At 38.6% G+C, this 11,023-nt stretch overlaps 1 protein-coding gene across 1 annotated transcript; it reads right to left on the bottom strand.

Annotated features, from left to right (window-relative positions):
- Nucleotides 1-1,472: 1,472 nt before the first annotated feature.
- On the bottom strand, nt 1,473-4,358 carry LOC115959166 (receptor-like protein EIX2). The gene is made up of 3 exons (XM_031077478.1): nt 4,133-4,358; nt 1,634-1,996; nt 1,473-1,533 (listed from the first exon to the last, which is right to left on the bottom strand). Exons 1-2 carry the CDS (start codon nt 4,338-4,340, stop codon nt 1,656-1,658), a joined length of 549 nt encoding a protein of 182 aa, XP_030933338.1. The 5' UTR covers nt 4,341-4,358; the 3' UTR covers nt 1,473-1,533; nt 1,634-1,655.
- Nucleotides 4,359-11,023: the final 6,665 nt, after the last annotated feature.

Genomic DNA, 11,023 nt, shown 5'->3' with positions numbered 1-11,023 from the left:
GTGACCCTATTGCTCTAAGAATGTAGGGAATTTAACCAAAATTCCCAACCTATGAGAAACAAAAATAGAGAAAAACACACGCCAAAGAAAAAAAAAAACAATCACATGCACAAAACAATATTTACGTGGTTCGGCAATTTGCTTACGTCTACGGAGTTGCAGGGATTTCACTATTATCAAGGAAGAATACAGAGTACAAGTAGCGGCTACAATATTTTCACACACTATATAAAACACGGCAACACAACCTCCTTAAAACCCTAATCACCAAAGTCGGTTTCTACATATACATAATGGGCCAAAAAAAATTTCCCGAGGGCGTTGCCCCCAGACCCCCAGAGGCTTGTCCATGAGCGCTCCGGCTTGGGCCTATCGGCCCAAACCTCCGCTCCATGGACTAAGCCTCAGTAAATCTCCCATTAAAAACCACGCAATATTATTCGGGTCAAGTAGGGTCGTCAAACCGGATCAAACAAAACTAGGCTCCACAAAGCCCAACAAAGAAGACATGTGCTATCTGTTTTACATTGTTACTTTCCTTATATTCTATGACTTTGATTAATCTTGTTTATACAAGTTTCATTTAGTTTGATTCTTAATACGTAATCCTCAATTTATTTAGTGTTAAAAATATTTACTTAGGCTTCGATCCAGTTTACAATACAAAGTAATTAATCCATTTATCTATTCACTATTTAGATTACTTAAGAATCAATATTTATTGTTTACAATAGAACTTAGAATAATCATGTATTACTTAGCTTCCTATGATTCAATGGCATTAGAATTCACTTAGAACTTAGTCCTTTTAGTCTCTATTGTTTTATCAAAAAAATCTAATATGTCATTATTTTATTTGAGTGTATAAAAGAATGACTTTACACATGATCTTTATTGAATTTAAACTCTATTGTGACTTCATACTACACCTCCCTGAATTTTTTAACGTCACATGTTTCATTTCTAGTGACATTAAGGACGAAGAGAAACTGAGGACTTCATACTGCTACGTATTCAGTAAAAAATTCACTGGTCTAGCTGGCCTAAAGACTAAAAGGATTAAAACTAGAAACTCTGAAGAAAAACTTTAAAAAAAGAAAAGAAAAAAAGAGTAGAATCTACAATCCACATTCGAAATATTAAAAAAAAAAAAATTAAATGCCACCTTGAGTGATATTATCAATGATAATTAAGTTTAATATGGGGCCCAACTAAAACATAAGTATTCTGAACAAACATGGTTATTTATGGAATTTGATAGAAGTAATTTATTGAAGGCAATTCCAAGTCCTGCCACACTTTTTTTTTTTTTTTTTTTTTTTTTTTTTTTTTTTTTTTTTTTTAAGAAAAAAAAGTACACAAGAAAAAAAAGTACACACAATCTCATCCCACTATAATTTTAAGATCAAGTGTAATCCAAATTAAGCTTCCACTGAAGCATGGATGTGGATCCATGAAAATAAGAAGAGCATGTAAAATCATAAGCACGTCACACACGTAATCTTGCACAAAGTTTTTTCTTATTGTCGAGACCTACACATGGTAAAATAAAAGCCATTAGGTTGAAAGTGTAAAACCAATTCAAGAAAAGAAATAGTTAGAGATATATCTAAATCGAATTTTTTTCGCAAACCTTTTAGTTGAAGTGCAGTATTTTAGCCTTGAAACATCCTTTGCATTCTTGCAATATTCACTATCATTGCCACTTGGAGCCAATCATTCAAGTTGCTTATTGTCTGGAAATATAGATGTCTCCAGGAACGGTTCAACATTAAAGAGCCACAAACTCCCCAAAAACCTACTATGAATCCAAGCCCCATACCAATATAAAGACAATTCAGGAATTCATCTTCATCTTCTTGATAGTTTTTACTACCACCTTTAGGTGACTCAACATTTGGTTTCGCATCTCCAGGACACTTAGGAGTAAGTGGAGGACCACAAAGTGCAAGATTACCAATGAATCCAAGAGGGTTAGCGATCTGGATTTGAGTGCCTGTTGGAATTCTTCCCGACAATTTGTTATATGACAAGTTCATGAAACTCAGAAAATTCAGATCAACAATGCTAGCAGGAATTGAACCAAAAAGTTGATTACTTGACAAATCCAAGGATTCTAACTGTTGCAAACGACCAATGTCTTGAGGAATTAGTCCTGTCAACATGTTTCCTGCTAAGTTCAATGTTTTCAATTCTGTAAGGCTGAAAATCTCTGCTGGAATTTCTCCAGTTAATTTATTACTTGAGAGATCAATACTCCTCATCTCTCCAAAATTCTTTCCATAGTTGTAAGAGTGTCCTTTCCAACTAACATTTGTATTGAAAACATAAATGAACCTACCCCCATTTAAAAATGTAACTTGAGTGCCATCCAAATATGCTAAATGAGTTATAATAGTACGCTTATTATATGTATTTTTAAAAGCCATGGCAGTCAAATTATAGATGCATTGTGGAATATTTCCTGAAATATTGTTTTGAGACAAGTCGAGGAATTGAATATGTGCTAACCAGCATAGTTGTAGCTGTATGCATCCATGAAACTTATTGGAGTGAAGGTTAAGAATGACCAAAGATGACAGGCTTTCTCCTATCCAAGCTGGTAGTTTTCCCGAAAATGAATTGTCTCTTAGATTTAAAAATGACAACCTTTTGCAATTTCGTAATGACCATGGCAATTCTCCCAAGAAGTTGTTGTTGCTCAAATCTAGTACTCTAAGCTTTATCAAAGAGGTTGTAAAGCTGGGAATTTCTCCAGACAAATTATTGTTCGCCAAATTTAGAACTATTAAGTTCTGACATTGCATGAAACAATTAGGGAGACCTCCAGATAGCTGGTTGTTTGAGAAATCAAGGTAAATCAAGGATGTTGCAAAATACGAGCATAGAAAATAATTTAAAGACCCCGAAAACTTATTGTTGGAGAGATTTAAGATGGTCAGACCAGGATTTTCGACTTCTTGTGGTTGCCCATATTTGTCTGGGATGGGAAAAAAGGATTTATCTGGAAACCCGCTCCGAATTTGGTTGTAGGAGAGATTTATATAAAATAACACAGTAGTTTGCTTCCAGAACCACAAAGGGATGGAATCTGAAATTCCATTACGGGAGATATCGAGGTTCCTCAAGAACCATTGAGTAGATAACCATTTTGGGAAATCAGGACCCAAGTTACAAGATGACAAATCTATGGTAACCAATTGAAAAGGAGGCACCCAATCATTGCTGAATTTTAAAGTCAAAGAATTATGAGATAATGACAATTCGTTTAATTCGGGAAGAGCTGAAAAATTTTGTTCAGAGATTTCACCTTCCAAAAGATTGGAACCAAGACGCAAACTCTGTATCACAGATGGGTTTCGGATGCCCTCTACTGAACACCCAGACAAGTAATGGATGAGCTCCGCCAGTTTTCCACTCAGTTTGTTGTTCTCCATAGACAAAGTCGCTAAAGCACACATATTTCCAACGAATTTTGGAATGCCTCCTTCAAGTTGATTATCATCAAGAATGAGAGTTTGAAGAGAATTCATGTTACCGAAAGCATCTGGAATTGAACCTCCTAATTGGTTATCAGAAAGGTCAATCTGAACCAAGTTGGTACTAAAGTTGAACAACCACGGAAATATTGATTGAGTGACATGGTTGGTAGAAAGGTCAAGTATAGTGAGTGACATAGAAAAGTTGATATGGGGGAGGGACGAGAGATCAGTGACTGGAGGAAGATCACAACTTGCCAAGTTCAAATTTGATAGTTTAGGGAGACGACTCACAACTCTCAGCCAATCCTTGGCCATATTGAGATTTATGGAACTTAGGTCAAGCTCTTTTATTGAAGACAGACGAGAGAGCCATTCAAGATTTTCAACAATTTTCAAATCGTTATTGTTGAGATGAAGATTTTGCAAGAGTGAAAGGTTTCCAAGTTGATGTGGAATTGGTCCATTGAGATTGGCCCAAGAGAGATTGAGGTGTTTTAAGTTACCGATAGAACCGATAAACTTTGGAATATGACTTTGATTAAAATCATTGTAACTGAGATCCAAAGAAGTCAAATAAGGCAACTCAAGTAATGAAGGACTAATAATACCTCGCAAACCGTATAAACCAAGCTTTAGCTCAAGTACATTACCTGTTTGATTGTTGCAGTAAATTCCGTCCCAATTGCAGCAATTCTTTTCATCTTCATTCCCCCAAGAAGAGAGCTTGCCCTGGTAGCCTTCAGCAAAGCCTTTTTTGAACTCAAGGAGGGCTTCTCTCTCCTTCTCTATGCACTTAACACTGTCATCTCCAAGGCCTGAAGTGAATGCAAGGGCTGATTTCAAATGTAGGAAAAGCATTAGAAACGCACAGAGAAGTTTTAGGGATCTTCCACCCATGATCTTTATCATCGCCTATGAAGAGCGATTAAAATTAGGATCAAGAAGAGACGAAGCACAACTAAAAGATTCAGTGCAACAGTCGGATTTTTTTTTTTTTTTCAATTACTTAATAAGCTCTCAGAATCCCCAGCATAATAAACTATTTATAGCTATAACTGCATGCAAAAAATAAATAAATAAAAATTAAAAGATTAAACAGGGATCAAAATCAAGCTGACTCTTTAAAGTCTTTTATTTGTATATAAAATGACTGAACTTTGAAAAATATGATCTCATTCTTTGGTTGGGTTGACGGAGAATACATATTCTTCTTGCAAGCTCTTAATGCCAATAAGACTATCATTCTTGTCGGTGAGACTCAACGAGGCAAATCCACTCAATTTTTTTTTTTTTTTTTTTTTTTTTTTTTTTTTTTTTTTGGGAAAATGCTAGAGTTACAAAATTTTTTACAATTTTTTTTCAAATTTTTGATGTGATAAGTGATTATTGAGAAATAAATAAAGTGATATCAATAATGAATCCAAATGAAAAATTGTAAAGAATTCTCACATTAATAATTTGTGAAAATGTTTATGTCTATAGCATTGTTCTTTTTGTCCCCCCAAAAGAGTACAATTTGGTCCCAACTCTGTAGGTTTCACTTTCACCGTTAAACAACTACCAGTCCCCACCCTTAATCCCGATCTAAGGTGAATAGTTTTATTTATTAAAATAAATCGAAAACCCCAGCGACATCATTTGGACAATTTGGGCATGAGATATGAAAGTTGAACCAAAAGTTGAAAGAGTGTTTTCTTTTAGCAAGTTCTACAAAGTTTTTCTTGACTTGTTTTACACTTCTACCGTTAAAGCAACTCCCCACCCGAGCGACAGCACTTGGACAATTTGCATTTAATTTGAACCCAAAAGATAAAAGTAGACATTAATTAATGTTGCAAGGGATAAAAAAGACAGGAAGAAAAAGAGCAAGGGAGACTGTATAGAAAGAAAAAAAAATTGAAAAGGGAAAATGTTGAGATCAAAGTTAAAGTCGTGTTTTCTTAGCAAGCTTTACGGAATTTCTCTTCACTTGCCTTTTTTCCTTTTTCTTCATTCATCAGAAAAAAAGTTTCCCATTTCCTTTCCCATGATTTGAATTGAATACCTTTTGCGTCACTTATCAATTCTTCATCTCTTAATCTGACTTCTCTCAAAAAAAAAAAAAAAAAAAAAAAAAAAAAAAAAAAAAAAAAAGAAAAAGAAAGGGATTGTATTCAGATAAGGCATTTGCTGATTTTGCTATTTTCTTGGTGTTACTTTTAAGGTTTATTTTTCCACTGTAATCAATATCTTTGAAAAAATATCGGGTACTCAAGCCAACTATATTGTCATATTTATAACCCCAGGTATATATACTGCCACTCGTTGAAAGCGGCTTGATTGGGGGATAAGGCAACCACATTTAAGAGTATACAAATCTTCAAGGTTTTCAGACCCGGACCGTTCATTGAACCATAAAAGAAAGAGGTTCAAGGTTTTTGAGGTCGAACCGGAATCGAACCGTGATAACGTCATAATTAATTTAATAATTAATTAAAGCCTAAATATAGATATTAAATTTATAAAACCAGCAAAATTGACAATACATCTATATATGTGAGGGAAATTTAATGATTTTCAAGCATATATTTAATAATTAAATAAGAAAGTTAATAAAATAAAATAATAACCATGAAAACATTAAAATTTATGATTAATTTTTGAAGTAAAGTTGAATATCTTTGAAGGATTTTAATTATAATTTTTTTTTTATTCCTTGTAAAGATGGATAATTTAATTAAATAGAATAAAATTGTGTTAAGTTGTTTTTTTTTTTTTTTTTTAAATTGTTAAGGGGTTGGACCACACGGTTCTTATCGGTTCGTGCGGTCCAACCTCGGTTTTAACAGTTCACGGAATTAACAAAAAATCCGGTTCTTTATACTTAAAAAACCAATTGTCATCCCGATTTCCGATTTTCACGGTCCGGTCCAATTCTGAAAACTATGCAAATCTTCTATACTATTTTATGTACTTTGTGCTTTACAAATCATAACTTGTCATATATTATTAGTTTGGCTTTTTTATTAAATAACTTAATGTGGGGCCCAAATGATTTACGGGCCGGGCCCATCTACCTGGGGAAGATCCGAAGGCCCAAGCCGAGGAGGGCTATGGCCCAAGCTCGACCAAATAGCCTGTGGACATCGCCGAAGACGGCTCAGTCCTCGGCAGACCCAAAGTTTCCCCCCTTGAAGGAAGGGTAAAAACAGTATAGGACCAAAACCAGGACAAAAGATCTAAAATATCCAGGGAAAGCTGCTTTTACTGCCATTCAATGCTCTGAACCTGACAGAGCCGCAGTCTTTGGCTTTTACAACCACCCCCAACGACTTTGAATATGGGCTGATGGGACAAGTATCAATTTTGGAAAGGTTGACCTTATACGTGGACGAAGGACAATGAACACAGGGAAATATAAAAGGAAAAAGAAGTAACCTAAAGAAAGGGGTTGGGAAAAATGGCCAGAAACCAGAGCCTCTCAGCCCACCTCCAGGAGAAAGACTCCAGGGGTGTAGGGAAACTTAAACTTGTACGAACACCGCGAAAAACCCACCGCCTATCGATCAAGGCCTAGCCTTCCAAACCCACGCTCTACAAATGATATTGTTAGGGGCCTTTTCACGCGCGAACCCGACACTGTTACGGTCCGCCACGAATCGCGTCCTTACAATTGGAGCCGTCTGTGGGGAAGGCTTGTGTGTTGGTATAGGAAGTGGGTCGATAGAGTTTCTTCGTTATATCTAACCGTTGGTTATAGAGTTCTAGTATAAAGTTCTGTTAGGGACTACGTTTCTTGACTAGGGGCTGGGTTGAGGGGCTAACTCCCTTAAAGCCAAGGTCCCCTGTAAAGAGCAAACTAGGCACTTGGTAGCGTTAACCGTATGGATAAACTCTAGGGGCTTGGCTGAGGAGCTAACTCCCCTAAAGCCAAGATCCCACACAAAGAGAAAACTAGGTTTTGGACAGAACTAAGGCATTGCATAGTCCACGGACTCAAGCCTCTGGGGAAACCAACTACGTGGATGTGGAAAACTAGGTTTTGGACAGAACCAAGGCATTGCATAGTCCACGGACTCAAGCCTCTGGGGAAACCAACTACCTGGATGTGGAAAACTAGGTTTTGGACAGAACCAAGGCATTGCATAGTCCACGGACTCAAGCCTCTGGGGAAACCAACTACCTGGATGTGGAAAACTAGGTTTTGGACAGAACCAAGGCATTGCATAGTCCTCGGACTCAAGCCTCTGGGGAAACCAACTACGTGGATGTGGAAAACTAGGTTTTGGACAGAACCAAGGCATTGCATAGTCCTCGGACTCAAGCCTCTGGGGAAACCAACTACCTGGATGTGGAAAACTAGATTTTGGACAGAACCAAGGCATTGCATAGTCCTTGGACTCAAGCCTCTGGGGAAACCAACTACCTGGATGGGGAACCAACTATTTAAAAAAAAAAAAAAAACTGTGACACATAAACCTCAAAATCCATCCGAAGAGAGTTCCGCGTTAACCGATGGGCTAATACCTTGATTGCGTGGATTCCTCGGTCTACCCTCTGATCCCCCAATATCAAAGGGGTTGATGCGACACGGCGCAACATATTATCCAAAAGCACAACCAAAGTCCCTCGCTACTCGGCTACCCTCTCGGACGAATTACTTAGAGTTTATCGTACTCGGACATCGCGCTAGCACGCATCGCGCAGCACTTAGCCGTTATCCCGGTTAGTTCCAGGAGTTTAATTTATTGGTGATTAATCTTGTTATGCTTGATAATGTTCGTAAGTCTAAACTAGTAGAAATCTGTGTTAAGGCGTTTCTCTGCCTAGAATATCTTTAGGAGCAAGCTCATATTTAATATTCATGCATAAAGTAGTGGTTACGGAGAAAAAAGATATGTATAGAGAAATAGACACATATTTTATTAAGACAAAGAAACGGTACAGTGTACAATGGAAAACTGAAACAAAGCCTACATCGAAGCCAACTACGTGAATAACGAAGAATACGAGAGAGTGAAGATAAAGCCGAGGAGGTAACACAGAGGAGAAGTTGGCTACTGCCTCGAGACCTTATTCCTCCTCAGTACTTTTGCACGCCCAAAACTCAGGCAGCAAAAGAACCCAACTTGGGGCCTGCACCGGTGAAGAAAAGGTGCAGGGAACCTAACCTCAGGCTAACACCATCTACAGAAAAGGTGCGGGGAGCCGGAAGCTGGGAAGCCCCCGCAGAAATTTGCCTGCTACAAGGCAGACGATGCTGATGGCGGAAATTCCTTTTTCTGACATACCAAAAATCTGGCATGACCAGAACCTGCTTCGGATTTTGACTAAAAGAAGGAGGAATACCATCTTCCTCCTGTCAAGACGGAGGACCGGCTTAAATCTGTGCCATCCTTGTCCATACCATATTACCTTGGGGATTCGGTGCCTCTGAAGCGTGCGGAGACCTTTCATCCCTATCCAAGCCTCAAACATCTTGCTTTGGGGCAATGGCATTAGAAAGAGGGATCGCGGATATCGAAGAAATATAGTTCTGAAGGGAACGGGAGAGCTCATGTGCAAGTGAAGTGATCCCCTATCCCATTTATACCCGGAAGTAAACCGGTGGCATTTAATTCGCGCAGCATCCCAAGGAACGCTACAGACAAAACGTCTCTGACTTGATTTCCAACGTCACCTGCACCCCTGAGGTTAAAGGAGTCTCGAGAAGGTGCACCTCGAACACTGGGACGCCAAAAGGTACAGCGTGATCAAAGGTTATGGAAACACCTCTTAATTTGTGGGCCCAGTAAATTCGCGGCCCAGGCCCGTTCAGCATATGGGCCCAGGGACAGAACCAAGGCCTTGTATGGTCCTCGGACTCAAGCCTATGGGGAAACCAAATACAAAAAATTATAAAAATTACAAGTTTTGGACAGAACCAAGGCCTTGTATGGTCCTCGGACTCAAGCCTATGGGGAAACCAAGTACAAAAAATTATAAAAACTACAAGTTTTGGACAGAACCAAGGCCTTGTATGGTCCTCGGACTCAAGTCTATGGGGAAACCAAGTACAAAAAATTATAAAAATTACAAGTTTTGGACAGAACCAAGGCCTTGTATGGTCCTCGGACCCAAGCCAATGGGGAAACCAAATACTTGGATAAGAAAAGGTTTGAATCTCGTAAGATGGATTACTTGATAAAAATGCCAGGTCACTTCATCCACGGCTTAAACACCACAAAAGGTTAAGGCCAACAAAGGTGTAAGGAAGGGGGTGGAAAGCCCCAGCACTTAGTCATATAAGAAGGCCGCTCATTTGGTAGGTGCTATATCTTCAAATGGTTATTCCTTACATGACATCAAGCCTTCGTCTTTCTCCTCGGCTAACATGGGGTAAGTATTACTCTTCGCTGATCGGCCTTATTATGCCAAGCATTTCTATTAAAGTTATGACGACGTCTTTTTATTATTATCAAATCTTTTGGTCTTTGCCGCCATTGATTTAGATGCTATATTAACGTGCCGAGCAGCATTTGTAGATCCAAAAGAGAAAAAAAAAAAGAGCATAGAGACAAAACATACGAAATAAAATAACAACGATTTTTATTAATACGAAAAATTATTACAATGTACAAAGAAGGGCTCGAACGAGCCTATACAAAATGTGGACTGCCTAAGCGATAGTTACATCCGTAGTACAGATAATTAAACTCCCAGGCGTCTTCTAAACTCGTCTTCAAAGTCTCTCCAATCTTTGCCTCGATACTGCTCATATTATGATAAAAACCTTCTTTGGGAAGAAATGGCGGAGAAGGAAATAGTAAGGAAGAAATCAATGAAGAAGATGGAGGAGATGAATGAAGAAGATGGAGGACATGAGTAAAGAAGGAGGAGAAGAAGAGAGAAGAGATGAAAAGAAAGAAAAATGAGCAAAAGAGGGAGAAGTGAAAGCACCAGGATGGAACTGGTGTTGGGAAGACTAAGAAAGGGAGACGGAGAATAGCCCCAGTAAAGGAAGAGAGAAAGAAGTAGAGACACTTAGTCCCTGCCTCGATCCTGACTCCCAACACACTGGAGCCATACTAGGTATGCCCATAGGAGAGCGGTTGGTACTGATGATGGGTGTTCTCGACTCAGTCACGCCGAAAGTTTGACGTGACGAGTCCCTGCTTCGGATTTTGACTGAAAGAAGGGTGAGGTTGATTTTGAGTCTTCGTCATCCCTGTCCCGATCGAGCCATAATGAGCTTCATTGGAACATGGCGTTTATGGGAGGGGTTTGGCTCCTGCATCACTCGTTGTTATGTTAAAGTGTATCACGATTTAGTTTGTGATCCAGTGGGTAAAATGAACCCTAGAGGAGGCTAAATATTTCAAATCTCAGAAAGATGAGAAGGGATTCTTTACCAAAACGATAACCTCCGCCCTTCCTTCTTATACTGAGGGTGGAGCGGGAGACATTTAATAGGTTCAGATATCCAAAGGAATCTGCCAACACGAACATGCCGGTTCCGTTTCTCCACCCCATCAAAACAAACCGCCGAATTAAAGCAGTCTCGTAAATAGTGGTCATTAAAA

Source organism: Quercus lobata, chromosome 9, assembly GCF_001633185.2.
Source record: "Quercus lobata isolate SW786 chromosome 9, ValleyOak3.0 Primary Assembly, whole genome shotgun sequence".
NCBI classification, from domain to species: Eukaryota; Viridiplantae; Streptophyta; class Magnoliopsida; order Fagales; family Fagaceae; genus Quercus; species Quercus lobata.
The sequence above is the reverse complement of the archived record's forward strand: the minus strand, read 5'-3'. Positions and strand labels throughout refer to the sequence as shown.

What these genes read in the sequence shown, in the direction of transcription:
- LOC115959166 (XM_031077478.1), bottom strand. Translation starts at nt 4,340, where the DNA reads ATGCTTTTCCTACATTTGAAATCAGCCCTTGCATTCACTTCAGGCCTT. An exon ending in TTACTGCAACAATCAAACAG is followed by an intron (nt 1,997 to 4,132) that starts GTAATGTACTTG and finishes GAATTCCAACAG; the next exon opens with GCACTCAAATCCAGATCGCT.